The 25,005-nt window shown below is 36.3% G+C and overlaps 1 protein-coding gene across 5 annotated transcripts in view; it reads right to left on the bottom strand.

Annotated features, from left to right (window-relative positions):
• ARHGAP5 (Rho GTPase activating protein 5) overlaps positions 1–19,004 on the bottom strand; it is a 67,585-nt gene extending 48,581 nt beyond the window's left edge. For 4 of the 5 annotated variants that reach the window (XM_031678919.2, XM_031678920.2, XM_072962904.1 and 1 more), the window contains exons 1-2: positions 18,496–18,720; positions 2,461–6,342 (exon numbers count right to left, since the gene is read on the bottom strand). In XM_031678919.2, coding sequence (XP_031534779.1) covers positions 2,461–6,174 — 3,714 coding nt within the window. In that variant the 5' untranslated portion in view covers positions 6,175–6,342; positions 18,496–18,720. Of the gene's footprint in view, positions 1–2,460; positions 6,343–18,495; positions 18,721–18,878 lie in introns of those variants that run through there. The other variant, XM_072962903.1, reaches the window with a different exon arrangement.
• Positions 19,005–25,005: the final 6,001 nt, after the last annotated feature.

Raw genomic sequence — 25,005 nt, 5'->3', positions numbered from 1 at the left:
ATGACTTTAGAGAATGAATTAAAGAATGTATTCTCCTAGTCTTTCTATTCTCTGGATTTGTAGAACATTGTCATGATCTGTTCCTTAAAAAGTCTCCTGTAAAATTATCTATGCCTGGTATATTTGTGGCAAGATGTAACCACTACTTCACAATTTATTTAATAGTTACAGGATTATTCTAAGCTTTCTCATCTAGGTAAATTATATTTTTCTAGGAATTTTAACTTTGTTTAAACTTTCAAATTTGTTGACTTAAAACTGCTGATAGTATTCTCTATTATCTTTTAAATTGGGTCTATCTGTAATTCTGTTCCCTTTTTCACTCTTGGTATTCATTGCCTTCTCTTTTTATCTGATCTGTCTCGCCAGATATTTGTTTTGTCTATTTTTCTAGTCTTCTCAAATAATAAACTTCTAGCTTGGCTGATCTCTCATTTGGTGTTTGTACCTTTACCTGTTACTTTAAAACTGACTGTGTACATCAGTCTCCTAGCTAGACTACCTGATACCAATCTCTTCCCTATGTGGAACCTTCCTGCTAATGCCCACCTTAGCTAACAGCTTTCAGATTTAAACTAGAACTCTTATAAATACAATGATATTTCACAATACCCTAAATTGGGATAGTTTCATACCATATCTCAAACCTGCTTACAATTCTATGCCTCTGTACAAATGACTTTCCCTACCTAAAATATATTTTCTCCTTCCTAAAAACAAATCAAAATACTCAAAACTGATGATTTACCTTTTTCATAAAATTTTGTGAAACTAACTCCACACACTGTATGGTGATCGCTCATCCTGTGTTCCCTTGGTATTTATATTTGAGTAATAGTATCATAAAATAGTGTTCATATTTTATATAACCAACTTACCATGTGCCAGGCACTGTTCAAAATAAACATGAACTTATTTTTCATAGCAGCCCTGAAAAGTATGATTATCTCCATTTTCCTAGAAGGCAGTACACAGAGGCTACAAAGTTATATAACTATTAAGCTGATTCAAATTCTAAAAGTCTGGCTTTAGACTATGTGCTCTTAACTATTATATTATGCTTCCTTAAACTGCTCTAATACTACTTTCCTAACTCTGCCCCAACCATTCAAATATTTAAGCTTCTAAGGGATGCACATCTTCAATTTCTTTTATATTCTTCAACACCTTTTTATACAGACTTAATTTAAGCATTTAGCAGGTTTTTAGTCAATGCTTACTGAATTGAAATAGAAAACAACTTAAATCACTCAAGTCCAGCTTACACTATGAAAATAATTTTTAGGTAAACTAAGCTGCACTAAAAGCCAGCCTTTTTATAATGCTTAAAGGAAAAATATCATGCATAACTATTATATAGTTAGCCTTGGAGAGATTCAAGGTATTTCACTGTGCACATATAAATACAAAGCCCTAAAATATAACTGTGACACAAAACTGTATCTATGAAGTTGCACTATAAACTATGTTTATCTTTTGAGACCAGAGGTCCAAACATTGAAGTGACTTCAGATTAAAAAATTACTTACAGATCTAAATGCTCTAAAATATCATTTCTCTAATTCTCATATGTTCAAATATGAATCTAAAATTTAAAGCAATGTTATACAGGCATACCTTGGAGATACTGTGGGTTCAGTTCCAGACTGCCACAATAAAGCAAGTATCACCAATCATTTTTGGTTTCCCAGTGCACGAAAAAGTTCTGTGTACACTATACTGTATGCAATCTGTTAAGTGTGCAATACTATTATGTCTAAAAAAAATACGTACCTTAATTGAAAAACACTTTATTGCTAAAACATGCTAACCATCATCTGAGCCTTAAGCCAGCTGTTATCTTTTTGCAACATTAACATCAAAGATCACTGATCTCCATAACAAATATAATAACAATAAAAAAAAGTTTGGAACATCATGAGAATTACCAAAATGTAACAGAGAGATAAGAAGTAAGCAAATGCTATTGGAAAAATGGTGCTGATTAAGACCTGCTTGTTGCAGGGTTGCCACAAACCTTTAATTTGTAAAAAAAAAAAAACACAGTATCTGAGAAGTGAAATAAAGCAAAGCACAAAAAACAAAGTATGCCAGTATATCAAATTAATATTGCAAAGCTGGTAGGTCAGAACAGACAAATGAAGTGCTTATAGACAAACAGAAAAAGAAAAAAAATGACTTTATATCTGAGTTTCTGTAAAGAAATTACACATATTCGCTTAGAACTTTAACGCTAAAGAATATGAAATCAAACTTCTACCCCAAATAACATAAAGCACAAGTAAACAAGATACAATAAAGTAACAAAAAATGATCTGCCCTCACAATATATTCAGAAAATTAAGACCTGTTAATTATATTAATGACTGATGTCAAATCCATGATCATTAAAAAAAATAATTTTTTAAAAGTCAAAAGCAAACACCTTTACAAACATTGCTAACCATAAATTAAACTTACCTTTTTATCTTCTTTTACTTTGTGGGTTTTCTTCTTCATTTTCTTCTCATCTAACTCCTGGTCTGAAGTGATTGCAGGATTATCAATACCACCTTTCCAAGTTTCAACAGGAGAAAGAAGTGGATCTTCTTCACTTCCCCGATGTCTTCCTTTTCTTTTTGTTTTAGAAGTGGTGAAAGCCTCATCATCACTTGCATCTGAATGTGTTCTTCTATAGTATGACTTGGCTTTACTAAACAGGGTTTTAGATTTATATTTGTATTTTGAAGGTCTCCGTTCCCCATGACTTTTTGAGGTTCTATCAGAAAATCCATTTTCTTCCTCTCCTTGGGTGTTATTTACAAATGAATTTCGAATTTTAATAATGCGATTCTGACTATCATCTGGGACAACATATATCTCATCAGAATAGCCCTTCTGTTTGAAAATTGTGTCAATGGGTTCTGAATAGTTATCTGAAGGATCCATATCTTCAGGATGTGCCAAAGGCACCCGGGAAGTCTGTTTTCTTGGATTTTTACCAATACCAGCTTCAATTGTTTTTAAAAGGTTTGGATCCAATTTTTTCACATTTGTCTTAGGTACAACTGGTTTAGGTTTAATAGGTGGAGGCACTTTATGGTTGCGTTCATGGTCATGACAGTTTGGGGTGCTGTGAACAGGATATTCATTTCCTTCCAAATCTAATCTATATCTGGAACGGTCACTAGGTGTTGGAAGCAACTGTACATCATCCCCAATTGGACTGTAAGGAGGGGGTGCTTCTGTATCATCATCTGAATCAGGGTAGTTGTTATAGGGGTCTCTGGGAGATGGTAGGAAAACATCTTCACTTGGATGGGTTGATTCCCTTGTAGTATCAGATAAATAGGAATTTTCTATCATATTTTTCTTCTCTAGAACATCACTGAAAAACAGTGTAAAGACCTCAGTCTGCCGATGATACTGAGATAAAGAATATAGTGCTGTAAATTTAGCAGTGATCTCAGTTGCAATATGTTCTCCTTCAGTCATTAACTCCTTGATGGCCTCATTTTCAAAAAAGTCTGCTTGGCTATCAGTAACTGCCACCAGCTGTACAGGAATGGTGTCCTGAACTTCCGATAGAAATGCTCGAAGCATTCCCATTGATGCTTTTCGTTTGGCAGAATAAACTAATATATACCCATGAACCAGTTCATCTTTCCTTACTCCAATTGAAGAATGGTATGACAATATCGTGATCTGTATTCGTCTCCTTTTTTCACCAATGATTTTATCAAGCATTAGGGAATTATTCTGTCCAGCTTGAGCAGCACTACAAGAATGAGAATCAAGAAAGGGCGACAGAATAAGGTCCACGCTAAATGGATCACCACACATCGCACACATGACAATCCTCAAGTCAGCTTCTGATACATCCTTATTGGTGGGAACTGGGCTCACCACATCTAAATTATGTTTAACTGATTCTAATACTCCTCTTAGAGCTTGCTTTATTTGGGTTTCATTAAATTTACGAGGATATGTACCAGCGGGTACATCTACAAAAGGACACTGTAACTTGTTTGCCAACTGTTGCCCTTGGTGCCTGAGAATTGGTAGATTCTTACTGATAGAATCTCTCTGATTAGCCAGAATTAATGTAAATGGAAGGTTAGCCATATATTTATCTTTTCTGATCTGAGAAGCTTCAGTTCTTATTTTTCCAATAAATTCCCCAATAAAATTCAGTGACTCAATGGAATTAAATACACAGAAGCACCCATGTGGTTTAAAGGCAGCAGTCCATAACTGACTTAAAAGGTAAGGCGACTTGGCATCAACTGGCCGAAGATCAAGTTCATAAATTTTTCCATCTAAGGCATACTCATCATCAGTGGATTGTGTCCTTATCTCATTTGCTAGTTCTTGGGCAAGGCCATCCTTCCCTAAAATGAAAAGGTTAACTTTATCTATATTGGTACTATCATGATACAACCTTAAGCGGCCATGATCCAACTGCAAAAGACTACTGGCAAGTAATTGCTCCACTTTAATATCTGTACAGTTTTGGCCACTAAGACATGTTTCTTTAGTGGGATGATAAACAAACCCTATATGCTTAAGTAGAAGAGACTCCCTATCAGGTGCAAGTTTCTGTAAAGCTTTATATCTAGGTTCTTCACTCAAAACTGTATGAATTTCACTCATTTTATCTGAACTAGGTGTTGCATTAAGATCTAAATCATAAAAAAGTTCAGAATGCTCAAAAAGCATTTCCTGAAATTCTTCTTTGGCTTTTTCAACTATTTCTCGCTGGTGCCTACCATACACCTCTTTGCTATCAGCCTCAGTGATATATTTGAAGGCTTCATCCTCCATAACAAAGCACATAACTTCCTCCCATGGCTGCCCAGGTGAAATGAACTGAATTTTTTCCAAAGTCTTCTTGAATTTTTCCTTCATTTCTACCCTCCTCTTCTCTGATATTAGATGTTGTACATGGTTCTGATAGACTTTTTCAGCTTCTAAAGTGCTCAGGAGGTCAAATGGGATCCGTCTATCATTAATTTTGTCTATATGGTCAGTTTCATCCCAAGGCGTTTTTTCTAGCACCACAAAACATAACTGAAAATCTGCTCTCTTTTCCATTAACTTCAAAGCTTCTGACCAATTCATATGTTCAATCTCTTCCAGATTTGGCAAAAGAGTGTTAAAAGCTCTTGGTAAAGTATTTATATATTCTTCTCTCCTTTTTCTTATATGTTCCTGTTTAAGTTGTTCTATATGTTTTGAGAATGTATTTCTGGCCTTTCTTGTTCCCTCTAAATTGATGTATTCTTCATAATCAGGATGATTTTTCAATTTATTACTAACAGTTTTCCAAGTTGCATGATAATCTCTCACAGTCTGCACAAGTTTTTCAAACTTATCTGTTGCTGTGACAACAAGTTGTCTCTGTGTTTTATAAGCATCCAAATAGGGAATAATTTTAGGCTTGCCACGAGTTTTATCCAACATTTGTACCAGTGCAGTGAAACACGTCTCAATGTTGACATTAAATCGTGCTGATGTTTCCACTACAAGAAGGTTCTTTTTGTTTGAAGCAAACGCCTGAACTTCTCTAAGATAATGATCCACACATTCATCACATTTAGTTGCTGCTATTATTACAGGTTTTTTTGATTTTGATAGCTGGACAAAAAGGTTATTCACAAATTTAAGTTGATCATCAAACTTCCTATTGCATCCCTGACTTACGTCAATGCACAGTAAGAATCCATCTACATTGAGCTTCCCTTCTGGCATTTGCTTCTGTTCAAAGTCTTGCTCCAAGCCTAGTTGATCTGTGCAAATGTACATTAGTTTTTCTGCTGACTGCAATTTAGAGGCAGCTGCACGTTTTATATATGGTTGCAAATTCGTACTCCGATGAGGCAAGAAAGTCTGGTCATCAATGAACTCTGTCTGTTCAATGACATGAATTTTGCATTCCACTCCATCTTCACCACTTTGTGTTATGTCACCCCAGTACAAAAAGTGATCATTGTTTACTACTCGTCCTCCAAAGTCAATGGTGCTAAGCACAGAAGTATGCTCTGGATAATATTCATCTGCTTTTGAGCGTACAAATCTATTGCACAAACAAGACTTTCCAACTCCACAGTTACCTTTGTCTTTTTCAGTCCCAGAGAGTCCAACTACACCAATGGTATAGGATGGGGGGCGAGGCTCTTTGTTTTTTGCCATCATAACTCTCTTGTCATGTCTCTACATTCATAAAGATAACCAGATATACTTCTCATTCTGAAAATAAAATCATCTCAAAATACAGATCCCAAATTTCAGAACTATATTTGGTTCTTTGTGTTTCCCTCATTTCTGTGCAGAAGGTTCTTCAAGATCATATGGATCATCTTCCTAGAAAGAGGAGAAAAATGACAAATCTTAATCATGAATTACTCATGTTGAATCATATACATATTAAAGATGTTCATAACAAAACACCAGGCAAATTAACGTTACATGTATTTTAAGGAACCACCAAAGACAGCTTATGATTTACTGTTACAAATGCAAGATGACCTCAAAATTTAAGGCAAATCCAACACCTAAAATAACTACATACAAGTTTTAGTGTGTTTCCACAAACTAAAATAAACTCCTATTAATCAAATGTGCATTTTGTCTCTACTCTTTCCTATGACTTTGAGGAAACAATTATTCCTCTCCCCTGCCCCTCAATTTTCCTGCCTTCTCTTACAAGAGGCTGTGTTTGGCGATAACTAAAACATACTAGTTGCTTTAACAACTCCTCCACAACTCTAAAAAATTATCTGTTTTCTATTACATGGTTCCTCAAAACTTGTTCCCCAAAATGGAATCTGATATGAATTTACCAAGACTTTAGAATTTATTTTTAGAAGTTTTTCAAGAAGTTTTAACATACTCCTGTGAAATCTATCAAATTTTATACCCAAAATCAACTAAGGATATTCACATACTTAAACAGAGAAACAAATAAATAAACAAGTTAATACAAATGACAGTGTTTAACTAGATCAATGTTTCTCAAACCATCTAAGATGAAGGACCAATTTTTATTTCACACCTGCAGGTCAATTAAAAAAAAAACAAATGGAATCTTTAAAAAAAATCTAGATCCAATTTCCTATTAGATTCAAGAGGCATAAAATTACTGTCAAATTGTTTTTAAATGTTCTTGATTTCTGCATTTGTTTCCTCTTGGAAGTATTTACAAAGAATTCTTCAGGTCATATTTTGAGTCGCATAAAGCTGAAGAATTTTAAGGTTATATGTTTGAGACTCTTTTTAGAATTATTTGATATACAAGCAACATTAAATAACCTTTAAGAACTGTATGTAATTTAATTTGGGTTATTTGTGTGGAAGCAAAGATTCATCTCTTTTATAGGTTTTATTTGGAGATTTTTTCACATTCTTTTGAGGCTGAATTAAAAGCAATACATCATTTCTATCACACCAAAATTTCACAAGGAAAATACCCAGTCATGTAAATCAATATATGTGAAAATTATCTTCAATCCACACAAAATAAAAGAATATAAAGACCATGAGGAAAAAAGTAAAAGAAAGGTAAAAAAAATAACCACTACCTGCCTCAAATATGTGACTTTTCCACCACCCTCAAAATTACAAGTAAATACCTATCTAGATTATATTGCACATTTGCTACACTAAAAACTGGTAGAGAGAAACTGGTCTTGCAATTTAAAATTTTAACTAATATTTCAAGTATAACATTTAAAAATAAAATTTCAGAATTATTCTTGTATTCTAGAAATTTATACTATCAGACTCAATGAAATATTAATTTTAATAATATCAGCCACCAGTTATTCAAACAAAATGCTTATTAGGTTCATTTTTTAACAAATAAAATATTAACATGCTGAAGGAACATAAGTAGTAGAAAACCATGAGTAAACAGAACAGGATTTCAAATTCAACTCCTATTATTTACTAGTTTATGACAACAATAAAGCCCTAAACCTCTTGAGATATGTTTCCCCATCTATAAAATGGGGCTGCCTATCTATACAAATTTAAGAATAATTTTTTTTAAATGTTAAGTGCCTAGCAACCAAAAAAATGCTTAATAAATATTAGTTTTGCTTTAACTTGATTCTTGGAACCAAGAAGCTGTTGAAGATTTATAAAAAATGATGTGATCAGACTGGTGACCTATAAATATTTATCTGGCAGCAGCATAAACAATAACCAACAGTATAAGAAATTAGGGCAGTTCTACCCAATCCTCCTCTCTTTTATTGAGTAAAATTTTTTTAAAATCTTAATGTGATTAAGCTGAGTATTTGCACTTATCACCAAGTTTAATATTCTTCATCTAAACTACGTAAAAGAACAATTGGGCTGCTTTACAGATATTTACTGAAAAGAAAACAGTGAACTAACTACATAACAAAGTTATACACAGTGACAAGAAGGGGGAATTAGCTGGTGAAAATAGCAGTGATTCCGTATGTAACAATGAAGGGAAAAAATTGAAAACATTGACTATCCTTCTTTGTTACTAGACAAGCAAAAAATTGCAGAAGATATCTTATTAAATATACATTGAAAGGAAACACAACTAGTGATTACTTTGGGGAATTTTTACATTAAAACGGTACAAACACTGAAATATATATAAAACTCTATTAAACTGTTTAGTAAACATAGATCTATTCTGAAAACTAAGAGCAATTCAAACAAGTGTAAGACTAACACCCTGCTTTCCAGCTTAAGAGACACCAAGTTGTTAATAGAAAAGTAACAATATAACGTCATACGGACCTGAGTAATGCAGAAAATTTTCAACTATAAACCTAATCCTTGTTGTTAACAACCATATCTTTATTAGTATTTTTATACTTATCCAAACACATTAAAAGACTCATTTCTGCTCTCCTAAAGCATAAACCTTAAAAAACTGAGACACTTTTCTAAAAAAAGTTATAGAGTGTAAGAGTAAAATAAAAACATTATCACGAGATGAATTTTTAAAGTTTCAGAAAGTAAAAGACCTTAAAAGTAAATGAAGATGAGTGAAGGCATGTAGTCATCACCCTTTCATTGGTCATTGAAAACTGGAAGGCTTTTTATTTTACAGAGAAATAAAACTCTATTTAAGATAATTTATAATACTAAGGCTTCAACATATCCTAATTTGTTAGTGGCAGTCTCTGAGTTACAAATATTAAAGTTTAAATTAAAAATAAGATAGCTTTGTGTGATATTTATGGCTTTCATGCCAAATTCACAGTAAACTACCAATTAGACACAGTGAGGAACATCCATGTCCTTCTTTCTGACAATGCTCTCAGGCAGGCTACCTGCTGGTATTTTGAAGTCAGATGCAGAGCTTATGTCATAAATCACCATACAGTCATTTTCAAACTATGGTGGAAAAATTCACTCAGCCAGAGGTGGGAAAGAAGAGCCCTGGGCAAATAAATCCTCTCTCCTTCCAACTAGTTATCGGAGCAGAGCCTCCTTTATCTGATTTATGTTTACCTAACTTAGAAGCTTTAGTTTAAAAAAATGCTTCCTGATTTTAAAACAGTTTGAGAAACCCTGGACTAGAAAAAAATTGTTGTCACCCTGCCCTCAAAAGGGTTTTGCCATTTGTTTGGGTGAGTATGGTATTACCACCTCATGGGGAAAAGACACCTCTCCTGAGGTTGGCTGGAATAGGTTATAAGGAAATTTACTTTCAGACAGCTGGATAATTTATACATACATGAATTACCCAATGACCCTCAAAATCTAAGTCAAAACTGCCCTCCATTAACTAATGTAGTTTTTCTTCTGTACTGAGAAAAAAAGAATGCCTTCTGTTTTTAAAAACCATGTTTCCACTAATAAACTAATGGCCAATATCTATATGTGGACTCTGATTTAATTTGAAAATTCCTTTAATAGTAATATTTTGCCCATGTTGATCCACACATACCTTTCCTAGTTTTGACGTAACTTTATTTTTATACACGTTGCTCTCATTTTCTCGTAACATTTAGTATCATACTTAGTTCTGCTCATGAAGAAACCAAGACAAAAGCAACAATGACCTACTCAAAATTATAGGGTTAAGATGAGTCTCTTGATGACCAATCTTTACTTTCTTAAGCATTAGTGCTGCTTTTAATAGTTTGCAATAGTTTTTCATTTTGCCTTTAAGATTATCATAAGCTTTTATTTCTAGGAAATGTTTAGACTAAGTATCCTTACAAAAATTAATGACATGTATAATTTGAGTCCAACTGTCCTACAACTGTCTGCCGAAATGAAGCTATGTCTACAACTGTTTTCTAAGATACTTTAAGCTATTCAAACATAACACGCTTCTTTTAAGTTTTACACCATGAAGTGGCTTTCTGAAAAAAAAATTTAAGTTCTGCAAGGAATCTAGGAAACTGAGAAGATTCTTAGTAATTCTGAATTTAAACTAATTTTTTTTGTTTTGCACTCTTTCACAAAACTGTTGCACTCGTTAATAAAAGGTATATTTAAATTTTTTTTACACTTTTAAGTTACTATATTGTGTCAGGAAATTCCTGTTGGCCCCACCTTCAAAACAGATCCAGAATTTATCACTTTTCACTACCTGTATTGCTATAACCTGATCTCATCCCACTGTCATCTCTGGCTGTGGATTATTCCAGAGGCTTCTAAACTAATTTCTGTTTCCACTCCTGTTCCCCTTCCCAAGTCTATTCATAGAGCAGCCAGAGAATTCCTTTTAAAACCTAAGTCAGAGACTCCCTTTCTTCTGCTCAAAACTCTCCAGTAGCTTCTAAAAGGAAAAGCCAAGTCCTTTCAATTGCTTACTACAAGATCTACCACTATCTCACTCTCAGACCTACTCTTAGACCTACTCTTAGACTATTCTCCCCATTCTCACTCTATTTCAGTCAGTGAGAAACACTGAAACTGTTGCTCAACATGCTAAACACGGTCCTATCTTTGCACTTACTTTTCCCAGTACTCCCCAAATTCCCCCTTTGTTAACTCCTTACTCATGTAACTTACTATACAACTTACTTCTTTATTATTTGTCATTAATTCTATCACTCTCCCCACTGCAATCCAGGTTTAATAAAGATTCGAAAAGGCACAAATCTGTTTATTCCATCATCGTATCACAAGAGCCTAGAATAGTGCCTTCCACATAGCACCTACTCAATATATGCATGAATCCTAATAAATATTAAAATCAAATGTTCTCAATTCTTTGATTAAAAAAAGTAAAGTATGTAGGTTTACTAAATAAGTGCTTTAACTTATTAATCTAAAGATTTTCTAAAGCTATCTATGGGGGAAATATGTATATTTGGTCCCAAAAATTTTTGTCAAAAATTAAGCCATCAGAATAAAGACTAACTATGATCTATAATAACATACAGGCATACCTGAGATATTGTAGGTTTAGTTCCAGACCATCACAAAAAAGCAAATATCACAATAAAGCGAGTCAAGTGAATTTTTTGGTTTCTCAGTGCATAGAAAGTTATGCTTACACTACATTGTAATTTATTAAGTATGCAATATCATTATACCTAAAAAAAAAAGACGTACCTTAATTTCAAAATAATGCTGTTGGAAAAATGGCATCAATGGAATTGTTCTACCAAGGGTTGCCATAAACCTTCAATACGTTAAAAAAAAAAATACAATACTTGCGAAGCACAATAAAATGAGGTATGCCTGTGTTCAGCAAGAATAAACACCTAATTTTTACTTCTGACACAAAATTTTTTTAGAATCACAAATATTTATTGCAGGAAACTACATTTCCAAGAACTAATTACACAGAAGCAGCAGCTTTGTAATTACACATTTCATCTTTTTTAAGTCAAATAAAGAAAATATACCTTAAATAAACAAATATTCAAGAGAAAAGACAGATCCAAGCCCAAAGATTATCATACATTCCACAATCTTAGGTAAACTTACAGTTTGACGATAAAAATATCAACTATATACTGAAAGATGAATATGGCATAATACTGCCTTAAAAATTCTACTTTTCTTAATGTTGCTAATTCTCAATGACAAATTTATGCTGTAGAAAATTAGAAGAGGAAATGAAAAAGCCATTTTAACATGTAAAAGATAGTTAAGCACAATGTTAATACCTATAAGAGAGTCAATCATATTTCATACTTTCTTTGACCAAGGTTTGTACCACATAAGCACATGATCAATTTTAAGGTTGAAAGGAATGCTAAAGTCATCATTTCTATGAATTTGTCTTTATGGAAGCACACCTTCATAGGATTCAGGATAAGCACATCTTGGTAGGATTTAAGATAAACTGCTAGGATGGACATTTTTTTTTTTTTTACCATATTCCCAGCACTCAGATCAGTGCCTGACACACAATGGGTCCTCTAGTATTTGATGGCCGAACGAATCAATTTCCAGACTCAAATCTTAAACCACTGGACAAACTTAAAGCACATTTGTAGTCACAATTAACAAAAATTACATACTATTTGGGGCCCATAAAGTCTAGCACAGCAGAATATCCTAATATAAAAAGCCTAGTTTTTTCCCAAGACCTTTAGTCTGCTCATTAACACAAATTACGGGTTTATAAACATTAAGCCTGAAGGGTACTTCCAGAAGGGTCTCAGTAGGCAGTACTCTGGGAGTTCCCCAAATCATACTCAGAAAAGGTAATTCTGCTTTCACCCATTTTTACCTTTTGATGTTTCAAATATTGTTTAACGAAGTTTCACTGCAGAAAATATTTGAAAAGCAATGACGTAAACAATTTCCAAACAGATTAACTGCCTACAGTACTCTTAATCCACACTTTCCTCTAAGAACATACAGTCTCTGAGGATGTGATGTGAAAGTTATTCTAAACTCTTCCTAGTCCATTTCCTTATTCTGTAGTGAAAACAGAAGAACCAAAGGTCACCTCATTTACATCAACCTATGTAAACACCCCATTAAGTACTTACTGTGCTTAGTTACTATCTGCTTAGCTTTATGGTCAGAGGTTTTGAGGGTTCAAAGATACGTACAGTGAAGTCCACTAAACCAGGCTATGAGTATGCTCCTTTTTAGGGTCTGAGTCCTTTCTCCTCACTTTGGAGAACTAAGAAATGGGGGGAAAGGACATAAACTAACATTCATTATTGTAATGCTACACAGGAGGGAAAACATTATTTTCATTATACAAACCTCATTAAGTAAAATTTAACAATTTTCTTAATTATGGGAACATTAATAAGAGATCAAAATAAGGATCTCAGGAAAGGGTACAGACTAAAAAGGGTTATGGATTAAAAATTACAAAGGGCTGAAAAGCACTTGCCCATTATTCTAAGAAGCTTTATATAGTACCACAGCTGAGGAGACAAAGGCAATGTGCTATACTATGGAATTGATAAATGTAATAGGAATCGAAAGAAATGAAAGATCAGTACAAGTTGGAATAGATCAGGGTTTGGAAAACATTTTCTGTAAAAGGCCAGACAGTGATTATAGCCACAGACATACATACATAAATGATCGTGGTTATTCATGGACAATGAAATTTGAATTTGATGTAACTTTCACATATTACAAAATATTCTTTTAATTGTTTCCTCAACCATTTCAGGATGTAAAAAGACATTACACAAAAACAGGCAGCAGGCTGGATTTGGCCCAAAGGCTATAATCTGCAGACCCCTGCAACAGATGAAAGGATCTGAGTAAACTTTGAAAAACAGAATGGATTTGGATTTTAAAAAGAAGTCCTTCCTGGTGGATGATTAGGGTGGAGTAGTTGAGCACAGTCGCCATATTGGAAAGGAGAGATTTATTTCTGAAGCTCCAAGATATGACTATATAAGGTCTTCAAGGGCAAAAAGGAGTTAGATCTTGTAATGAGCAATAAGAAATCATTAGAGATTAGAACTAGAATATAAAGTTGGATTTGGTGGGGCACCATGCTCAAGACAGACAAATACTAGAGGCCCCAAAGCACCCTATCACAGAACTGAAAAGAGTAGTTCAAGACAAAGAGCTTGGCTGCTAGATGAAAGAAACAGACAAATGAGTCAATGTTTCTTAAAGAAAAACTAACCAGTCTCAGCAACAGATGGTGCTATCACTTGAATTTCAGGTGACAGTATTACCAAGACAAATGAAAATACTGAATCAAAATGAAGCAAAGTCAAGATCAGTACATCAACTTCAAGATCATAAACTTCAGAAAATTATTTAACAGACTATTTGATTTAATATTCTTTATAACAAGCATCCAAAGATTTATAAACTTATAGAAAAGAGTAGAAATCTGGATCTTTCAGTTCCCTCGATCATAATTTCCCACTGTTAATTTTCCACATTCTCTAAACAGTCAACCAAAATAAAAATAAACAAGTAAATACAAAGAGATACTGTTGTGGCTCTGGAAAGGTAAGTATAGAAAGAAACATAAGATACTGGATCATGATCAGGAGGAAGAAAATGAACAAATTACATACCATATCAGAAGCCAAAACAAGTTTTTCCAAGGTTGCTTGACAATGCCAAATATAGCAACTAGGATAGACAGCAATGCAAACGTAATTGATTTCCCCGTTACTCTTTCTATTAACCTTGTGTTTATACTTTTCTTCAAATCGTTCAATTTGGCTCATAACATATAAATTGATGCTCTTACATTTTTACCTTATATTTTCCCCTGACCTGTCAATTTATCCACACTTCCCTGTGCTTTGGGTCCACAGTGTCACTCCCTTAACTAAACGTCTTTTTTTTCTCGCTTATCTCAATCCTGTGCAACTTCCAAATGGTATCTCCTTTATCTGAATTCCTTTACACCAATTTTTAAATCAGTATGTACTGCCTTGTACAGAGTTTTTCTACTGTCTTCAACCGGCAGTTAACTATTCCTAAATTGTCAAGCTCACTCCCCACCAAAGCTGAAAGCTCTTTTAAAGACTTTTAAAAAATATTTCCTTGTATCACTCATAGTGCCTAGCTGCTCAATAAAATATTGGTAAGAGATAATAAAATAGGCTAAATCAATTATGAAGCTAGAAAAATGAAAATTCACTTTTCCATTAACTCTTCATGATGAAAAGCTTGAGAACCTAATCAAGTGACACATACTAGTCATATTTTAACCCTAAAATTACAAAGTTATGTATGACTTTTTCCCAAGAAATAGCTGTAATTCTAAGGAGTAAAAACATACAGACATGACCAAACATTAACAATCTACTTTAACTGACTGAAAATCTAAGGTACTGTGGACAGACTACCTCCAAAACACAGTGGAGGGAGGGGGGTCAAAAACCTTTTTTTTGGTCTCTCTTACATGCAAACTTCTACTTGCAGTCAAAACATCAAAATTCAAATATTTCTTCTTTTGTAAAGGTTTCTCAAAGAAGCCCTGATAGAAAGTTGTTCTCTTTTCTGCACCTTAGCACTTGTAACTATTTACTCCTGTATAGTTACTACCACTTAACTTGAGCTGCGTCACCTCTTCACTTGGTATCTCCAAAGCCACGCAAATAGTAAGTGCTAAATAGAGATAATCTGAATTAATGAATAACAAACCAGAGGCTTTCTAAAAAATTTTAATGCAGATGATTTCTTTTTTCAAAGGAATTGTTATATTTTAGTACAATACATTTAATAGAAAAAAATTGAAGATGCCCTGGTTTGGAAGGGTTGAGGTATCAGAGGAAGTCTCAGGACATCCAGCAAAAATCATTAAGGGATCCAAGGAAAAGAATTTGAAAAATCAATTAAAGTACATACTTATTATTCTTAGCACTAAACTATTTTTCTTAATTTCTAATAAGGCTTTTCCTACTTTGATAAAATTATCAACAAGCTTCACTTAAACAAGTAGAAGCTTGATTACTCAAGTCACCAAATGACGGATCCTTTTATAAAGTTTCTTCACAGTTCTTTAAAAAGCCAAATTCCCTTGGTGCACTTCAAATGTATTTTACAAATATGTTTCAGGAACACAGACTTTAATAAAACAGAACAGTACACAATACCTCTTGAGTCAATTATGTTATCTGCATACTTTCATGGTATACATAGAAAAAATCAGCCCAAGTAAATAGTTTTTAAAATAATATATATGGAAACTGAAGTTGTTTAATTAAAACATTCTGAGCTACCAAGAAAATCTCTATTATGCCATCTCATACTTAAGAAGGTAAGTGTTGCCTTTAGTGTTCACTTAAGTCCTAATGGTAAAAAAATAAAAGTTCAGTACAATCTTCTTGAGAAATAACTTTCTCAATTTAAAAAAGTTACAAAATTATTATTCTAAGCTGCACCACAATTTAAATTCCAAGAAAAGAATGCAAATACAGTATTTTATTCCTTAAAAAAAAATCTTAACTTTCAAGGTCAAAATAATTTTCTCCAAGAGATAGTGTACAGATTAAATCTGCCTTTTAAATAGGAAAAAAAAAAAGGCTGGGGGAAACGGTTCTAAAACATTTAGGATAAGTATCATACGACAACTAAGATATTAATTCTGCAATACAATTTCTAAACTGTTAAAGTAATTTAAACGAGAGAAGAGGTGCAAAAAATTGATAAAGATGTCAGAATTTTGACAATTTTTTCTTACATCAAAGTGTAACACACTCCATCTCCCAGTGGTTATAATTAATGTACAAAGAATGGTAAAATAAGACATGCTGAAGTGGGTTTAAAAAATGTTGCCTAAATACACAACCAAATCGACTCTAGTCTAGTCATTTAGTCATCTGTATTGCTCTAAATTTTGCTTTAAGTCAATCAGATCAATAGTGCTATTTCCTGAAAGCTAAATCCATAGGTATATCCAGCTTTTCATTCATGTATGTTTAGTCATAAAGTGCGCCAAGGTCTGTGCAAGTTTTTGGTGACCTGCATTTAACTCTCTTCCTCTGATCTAATACAGATATAAGAAACGTGGGTCAATTACAAAGAATAGATTAAAGAGCCAAAAATGAGAAAGCAATTTAAAATGGAAGCAAAACCTTAATCTAGAAAATGTCTAGTAGGTTACCCATATGGTTAGTATGTCTCTCTAAAAATACTAGGGTGGAGTTTTATCACATTAAAGTCAAATAAACTGGAATTGACAGCAAAATACTTCCCAACACACTTTACTCATTTATCTTACTTAACCAAGTATTTTTCTGAATAGTTGAATCTAGATCAAATTTTTGTTAAAAGAACTATCTTAAGTGGAGATTTAGAGAAATATTCCCTGAAATGAATGAGAACCTCGATGGAAATAAACACTCAGTAATACACTGTTCAAACTGAATATTGCTTTTGGATTTGTTTTAAGTGGAGCCGGCAAACCCCGCCCCCCCCAACACCTGTAGAAGGCAGCATAAGCAAAGATCAGTAATTATAGCTATGTATTTCACGGTTTTATACCCGAATATTTAGATGATGTCATTTCCTACCTAGCATAAAGGAAAAAGCAAATTATTGCTGGGAACCTAAACTTAAAAACGCGCGTACACATCACCTATGTGCCTATTTCGGTCAAGATTTAAGACATTTAAATTCTCATATATTAAGCATGGTCCAAAACTGGATTTCTATCATAATGGTAAAAGCATAAGCGTCTCCCCTAACAACTTTCTCGGAATTTTTCTAAACGTCCTGATAGTTTGCCTTGACTTCCAAAGCACCTTTCAGCCTCAGCTGCACCCAGAGCCTCCACCTCCTTTGCATTTCTAATAACGCTGTAAAGGGAGGGTGTGAGGCAGTGAGTGTATTTCTGTGTGGATAAGTGCGCGCGCGCTCCCGCGCAGCTCCCCACCCCCACCCCGATACTTTTCTTTAGTGGAAACGGAGAGAGAATCTAGAGGTTATTCTAGCGAAAACTCAATATCAAAGCCTCAATCCAGTCGCAGTCAACCCTTAGGACTCTGTTTTGGTGGCGCAGTGCAACTTCTCACATCCTACCCAGAGCTTCAGCAGCAGATGGGAAATTGGTGAACAGAACCCAGAGACGAGTGGGGGAGCTAAGGGAAAAAGTGAAAGGACCGATCCCCCTGCAAGGCTCTCAAGTTTGCAACGAAAACTGTGTCTCCGCGAACCCCTTCTCCCCTTTCCAGGTGGAACTCGTTAACAGCAGCCACCCGGCCAACATACACCGCCACCTTCCTCCCCCACGCACCCTTCGAGACCAGGGCAAGTGAGGGCGGCGGGCGAGAGCGGGCGCCCGGGGGGGGGGGGGGCCGCTGCGATCCCCGGACGCCACCAGGCCTCCGTCGCCCCCTGCCCCGTCACCTGTGGAGAAAGCGCCCCCTCCCCCGGCCTCTCTGCCCTTCACGCCGACCGTATCCCCCCGCGGCAGCCGCTCCCCGCCCGGGCCTGCGAGAACGGAGCACCGCGCCACGCTCCCCTCGGCGGCTGTGGGGCCCCAGCCCCTTGAACTGGTTACAACCGGCGGCGGCGATCGAGCCAGGCAACGGGCGGCGGGAGGGTCCCTGGCGGGGAGGGGGCGAGCAGGAAGGCCCGGAGGAGCGGGGAGTCGCAAGGTCCTACCTAACACCGTCGGTCTCCTCCGTCTCCTCCTCAACGGCAGCGGCCCCGGCGGTGGCGGTGGCGGCGGCAGCGACATTCCTGGGGAGCGCTCCCGCCGCCGCCGCCTCCTCCTCCACTCTCTGCTCGCCTCTCTTCCCCGGCGCGCTCACCGAGCGCCGCGTCCCTTCAGCCACCTCCCGCCGCCCTCCCCAACACACACGCCCCGAAACCTTAAGCCCTACGGCTCCAGCGGCCGGGTAACCCACCCTCCCTCCCTCCCCGCCACTAGCGGCAGCCGCGTCCCTCCCCCCTTCCCCGGCGCCCGCCGCTGCGCCGGGCTCAGTAATGGCGGCCACTCGGGCTCCCTCGCGCTGACGGATCTCTCGCTCTCTCCCGAACTTTACCTCAGCATCTCTCCCGGCGCGCACCGCCGGAACGCACGCGCGCGCGCGCAGCCACACACCCGGCCCGGGGCGGAGCGGCGGCGCAGCCTCGACGGGGCGCGCGCGCGCACCCGCGCCTCCCTCCCCACAATCCTCCGCCCCCGCCGCCCTCACCTCGCGACGCCTCCCGCGCCGCGCGCCCGGCTGGGCCCCGCCCCTGCCCTCGTCTCCCGGGAGCCTGGGAAGGCGCGAGCGCCGGAGCCGGAGGGAGGGAGCGAGCGCGCGGGGCCGCGTCCTCGCTCGCGTCCCCGCTCCCCTATTGGCTTCTGCCCCTCCCCCTTCTTCCTCCGCCTCTCCCACCCATTGGTTCCCTCTCCTACTCCATTCCTTCTCACCTTTTCCCTTTTACCCATTGGCGTGAGTATTTTTCCTCTGCTTTCCCCTTTCTCCGTATTCTGCTCCTCCTCCATCCCATCCTCCACGCTTTAGAAGCTGCAAACCGTGCAGCCCAGAGCACGGTCGTCTCCGAACCTTCCCTGCTTTCTCCTTTTCCTTCTGTTCCGGTTTCTGGCGGTAACTGAGAGCAAACCATAGTACTGCAAAGGAACCTGATACTGTGTTCGCCGTTGCAAAACATCGTGTGGGCACCGAATGATTCTCGATAAATCACCCTACGGTCTCTAAGTATTAAAGAATTCAAGAGAGGAAAATACGCGCCCAAGCTCGTTCTCAGGGACACACTTGCGTGTATGCTCCTGTGTGTGCAGCCAGTTTTCTGCCCGGGGATCGCTGGCCAACTACAGACATCACCCGCCCGGAACCGGTGCCATACTCACCCAGAAGGCAAAACTCCATGAAAGCAAGAAGAACCCATTTCTCCGTCAACACCGTACAGGGACGCAGGCAGGCCCTTGGTTCAGTACGTTCTTATGAAAGTTAAGCGAAATGCCAAGACATGGGGCGGATTCTAGGGTGGTTCAAAAGACCCCTGCTCACACCACTACCAGCCCAATCTTAGGAACCATCGGCCACTTGGCTTTTATTATACTGCCTTAAGTATATTAATATATTTTGAGACTTGAATGGGTACACTGGGCTTTCGGTGTATTTCTTATCTGGGCACTGGCACTGAATGGTGGAGGAAGGACAGTGGAAAAATGCCTTTTCTTAACCATTGAAGAAACTGAGGTCTTGTGACTTTCCCAAGGTCATCAGAATCTGTCTTACACAGAGGTCTTAAAATAGTTGCCAGAGATAAAAGAATGAGCAAAAACATAAATCTACCCCAATTTGTTGTTAAGTCTAAAAGAAAGAAGTGATTTGAGGGAGAATTTCTCTTTGGGGAAAGATTTATTTCCTGCATTGAAAATAATTCATCATCAGTAAAGCTAACATATAAAAAAGTCTTTTAAATTCAAATTATTCTTGATTTCTTACATTACATAAGGTACTGAAGTTAGCCAAGGTTGCTTTTTAGCGTTATGATGATGCAGCTGCTGCCAACCAGAAGTACGTTTACGGTCTGTCAGTAAAGAAAAACAAAAACTGCCTTTTGGTAAAAATCTGTTAGAAAATATTTGTCAGTAAATCTGTCACAATATTCCAGCAGAAGTTCTGTTCGTTTCTTCCACACCCCTGCCCCTCTACTCTCTGTATTTCTCTAAGGTAAACTTAATAGACAAAAGCAGAAAGATGTTTTGTTTGATTTCTCTATATGTCTCTTGCTTCCTAATTTTAAAAAGGCATGACTAAAATTTCTTACTCCAGCCACTCCTTTGCATCTGAATGGTACCAAATAGGTTAAATGAGGTACGTAAGTACTTATTTCTTTCTGTTACAAGCCACAGGGCAGGGAAGAAAGACACTAAGAAAACTTGGCAGTGAAAGAAAATACAAAGAGGAGGAAATTTTGGAGAGGGAGTGGAACCATCAAAGTGTGATACTAATACCATAATACTCATACCACTTTTATAGGTTGAGAAGTTTGTGCATTTAAATGCATTTTATGACCTTTGTACTAAAAGTCTTTAAAAGTATAAGAAGCCAATTCAAAGCTGTGTTTTTGACATTGAAATATTAAGCACCTTACAGTGTCCACCCTAAAAATACTTTAAAAATTATTTCCTAAATAATCAGAAATTTTATAACCATGGACGTGTATCAATATAAACCAAAGTCAAGTCAGGACTTTTAAAGGAAACATTAATATATAAAGAAGGTGTAAGCATATAAAGAAGGAACACCTTCATTATGTTTCCTTCAAAACAGGACATGATACTGAAGAATCAGGACATAATACTAGAGGAAAAAAAAGATTTGAAATCTCATTTTCTGGTAATGCTGACACCAGAAAATGTGGGGCGGAGAAGTCATGGTTTTCAAATGATAATTTTTGTAGCTGATATTGTTTTTACGTTTTAGTCCTTCTACATTATCCAGCTTGATTTAAGGGGTCTGGAATTTTAAGATTTTGCTGCTTATTAATACTAATATACTGCTAGGCTGCTTACCAAAACGTATAAGAAATCTTTATCATTTTTATGTTAATACTTGTTCTTCCCAAAAAATAAAGCATACAGTTTTCTGTACAAGTAAAAATCTGAAAATAAGAATTGGGGGCCAAAGTTCTATGGTTAAAATGCTTACATATACAGAAATAAATGGCAATAAAGAGCAGAAAATAAAACAAAACCCAAGGATAAGATGGCATGTTTTAAAACTGATCAGGTGCCATGCCTTCAGAGAAAGAGCTCTAAACACCAACCCTCCCCACCCAAAAGAAAAAAACTTTGAAAAAAGAAGTAATTTATCATTTACACACACACACACACACACACACACACACACACGCAGTGGAGTAAATATTATCAAGCTCTCTCAGATCAACTACTCTTCTATCTAAAAAATAAAAAATTTAAACACTTGTTCTGTTGTACTAGATAATTAAAATCACCCGAAGCTTTGTTCTTCATTTACTTTGAAAAAAATTAGCAGAATAAGATTTCAGTCAGGCATTTTAGATTTTTAATTTAAATATTCTCCACAAATTTCTAGTCCTTTAAAACATCCTAATAAAGTATTAATATGCATAGTCTTTTTAGGATCAAAAGAGATGACAGCCATAAAAATATGTTAACAAAATCCCAGCTTCTACCATCAGTGGTAACACTACATACAATATTCAGATGTTTGATGTGATTTGGCTTCAAAAGAACTTACCCTATAGAAGCAGATACACCCCCTGCTGGAAATCTCTGATCATAACTACTTTGGCTTTTGTAGCCTCAACCAGGAACATACGAGAAGCCAAATAAAAGGCCTTCCCTATTATGACAAATTGGCCCATGCTTTTTGCCTGTCTGCTCTAAGACAGGCTTTTGGAGATCAAACTACCTCAGAACATCACTCTGATTACAGACAAAATACACAAAGTTGGAGAATAGCAAAGGCAAATAACTAAATAACGAAAGCACGGAAAAATTGTTCCTTGTCTAATTTCCTACAGAATTTCACAACTCATTTCCGCCCCCCACCTAACCCCCACATCCTCCCTAGACTGTTCTTTCTCTCACAAAGTTAGGACGATTGGGAGGAGGAAAGGCATGGTAAGATGGGGTGTTACTCCTACTAGCAGGCAAATACCAATGACCAATAACCACAGTATAACCACAGTAGCCATTTGCTGAGTTAAGGTGCTAAAAAGCTTTCTCCAAATTTCTTTTATGGCTACCAATGATATTTTCAGCATGAAGAAAAGGTGCTAATTATATCTTGGCTGTTACCATAGAAAATATTTTGACTAGAGTTAAGGTAATTGTGAGCATGGGACTGGAACAGTAGGAGAGTAATGCATTGACCTTCCTGGCATTTTGTTCCACAGATCCTTGTTCTGTTGATTTTCCAGAACTGTATTTTCAGACTGAAATCCCAAAGATGGTATCTATCTTTGAAATGTCATGTTCATGCCACTCTGGTCCTCCGACATAACTGAAAGAGTGAAATCAGAACTCTATTTTTGAATAATTGGTATTTTATCAAGATTATTTGTAATGCAGACTCCTTTTAAAGGAACAGCAATTCATTCAGGTCCCACCAGCACAAATACTTTAATTAGACAAAAATCTTCAAGTTATTTCCTCTCACAAAAGGAGGTATTGTTAGGCCATCTGGACCCTCCATTGAGTTTTTATGAAAGATCACAGCTTGAATTTAATCAACACCAGTAAGGTTAACTCCATAAAGCTAGAAAATAATTGCAAAGGTTGCTAACCGAATCTGTTTGAGATTGTTACCACTGTCATTTGTAAATCATTACAATGGGAAACAGGAACATGTATTGCTTGACTATTTAACCACAGAACATAATTTTTGTGAATATCCCTTATTCCCCCTCTTTAGGCCAATTTTAGCTTGTGAGCCCCTCTAGGTAGGAAACACAAATGAATGTTTGGGCCTATACAATAACTTGAATATAATTAGTAGAAAGCTCAATAAACATTTGATAATAATATAGAGCTCTCTAGGTTTTGTGGATGTCTGTGGATTTATTACTAACAGAAGGCTTTAGATTATATTCTGAAATACCAGCTGAGATAATCACTTTGGAAAATACAAATCATTTAAAGAAATTGCTGAATTAGCCTGTGAAAGTTGAGTTAGATGTCCTTTCCCAAGTATAACCTGCATTTCTCTGTGTTATGTCTCTCTGGTAGGTAAGTGCGAGTTACTACCCACGAATTACTGTGGATCTGAAACATCAGGGAGTGTTCTAAAGAACTGGGGCAGCATAACAGTTTCTGAAATCAATAACAAGGTGTCTAATCACTTTACAATTAAGGCTTTGTAATTTTCTCCTATTATTATAAACTGTGATCAATTTTTGTTTTGCCAATCCATGCTTCTGCTTTTCTTCAAAAAGCTTCCCAGTAACAATGTGATTTTTCTGATGGATGCATGGCTTCTTTCATACCCATGTATTACCCAGCAAGGAATGATGATACTCATCTTTCCCCAAATAAGCTTCTCATCTGTCTTCAGTACAGTCTAGCACAGGGCTCTAGCATATACGTCATTTATTTCTAGCTTTGGTTCCCTCAGGAATAGACATTAAATAACTCTTTTCTATTCTCTCCCTGCAAAGTATTTACATTGGGAATTCTGAGAGTTTTACAAACATGATAAAGTAGAAATCGCAAAAATTCATAAATTCATAAAATGTCTGTCTTATAAATCTAATTCTTTACAATTAAATTTAAATGGAGGCAAATATTTTAAATGTTTTCAAAGTACATACTTATTGAGGGAGAAAAATATCCATAATATTTTCTGTGAAAAAAATCAGGTTACAAAGTAATGAAGGAAGGAAGAGTCTATTTTTATAAAAAGAAAATGTTTTGAAAACAAAATGACACTATTATTGACCAACTTGTTACTAGAGATTTAATCTAGATGGTGATACTATAGCTAATATTTAGTTTATTCTTTTGGATTTTTCTGCAATTTAGAAACATTTTCTTTCTAATTTTTTACAATGAACATATTTTTTCTTGTGCAATAAAAATGTGGATTATACTGGTGTTGAAAATTAAAGGAGACAATGTATAAAGTAGAATAAGGTAAAATGTCTTGAAGGAATTGAACTGCCTACTATATATATTATCTATCTATCTATATAATATATATATAGATTTCCTCTTTTATCTTCCCTTTTCTTCTCTTCACTCTTTTTCCCCTCTCACCCCTACTTTAGATGTTTCTTCCTTCTTCCTTTCTTTTTATTTTTTGATTCTCTTTCTTCTTTTCCTTCTCTCTTAATAATCTCTTGGGCCTTTTACAGGCCACCTCAGGCATTGTCTGTTTCCATCTGCAACAACCTCTGATGGAATGGAATGAAATGGTCTAGGCAAACATATTATTTCCACCCCTGGATTGTATTGTCTTTGATGACTTCTTTTAAAGTTCTTACAGACCAAAGCAAATCAAGCAAAGAACATACATTTTATTATATTTAATGACTCCTTATTTTAAATTATGTAAATCTGCCAATAGCATTGCCTATTTTGCTGATGGTCTCATGGCACAGAGTCTATTTTTAAACTCTGTTTCTACACTAAGACTCTGTTCGAAAACTTTCAGGTATTGACAATAG

Source organism: Vicugna pacos, chromosome 6 (assembly GCF_048564905.1).
Source record: "Vicugna pacos chromosome 6, VicPac4, whole genome shotgun sequence".
Lineage (NCBI taxonomy): Eukaryota > Metazoa > Chordata > Mammalia > Artiodactyla > Camelidae > Vicugna > Vicugna pacos.
This window is presented reverse-complemented; position numbering and strand designations above follow the sequence as displayed.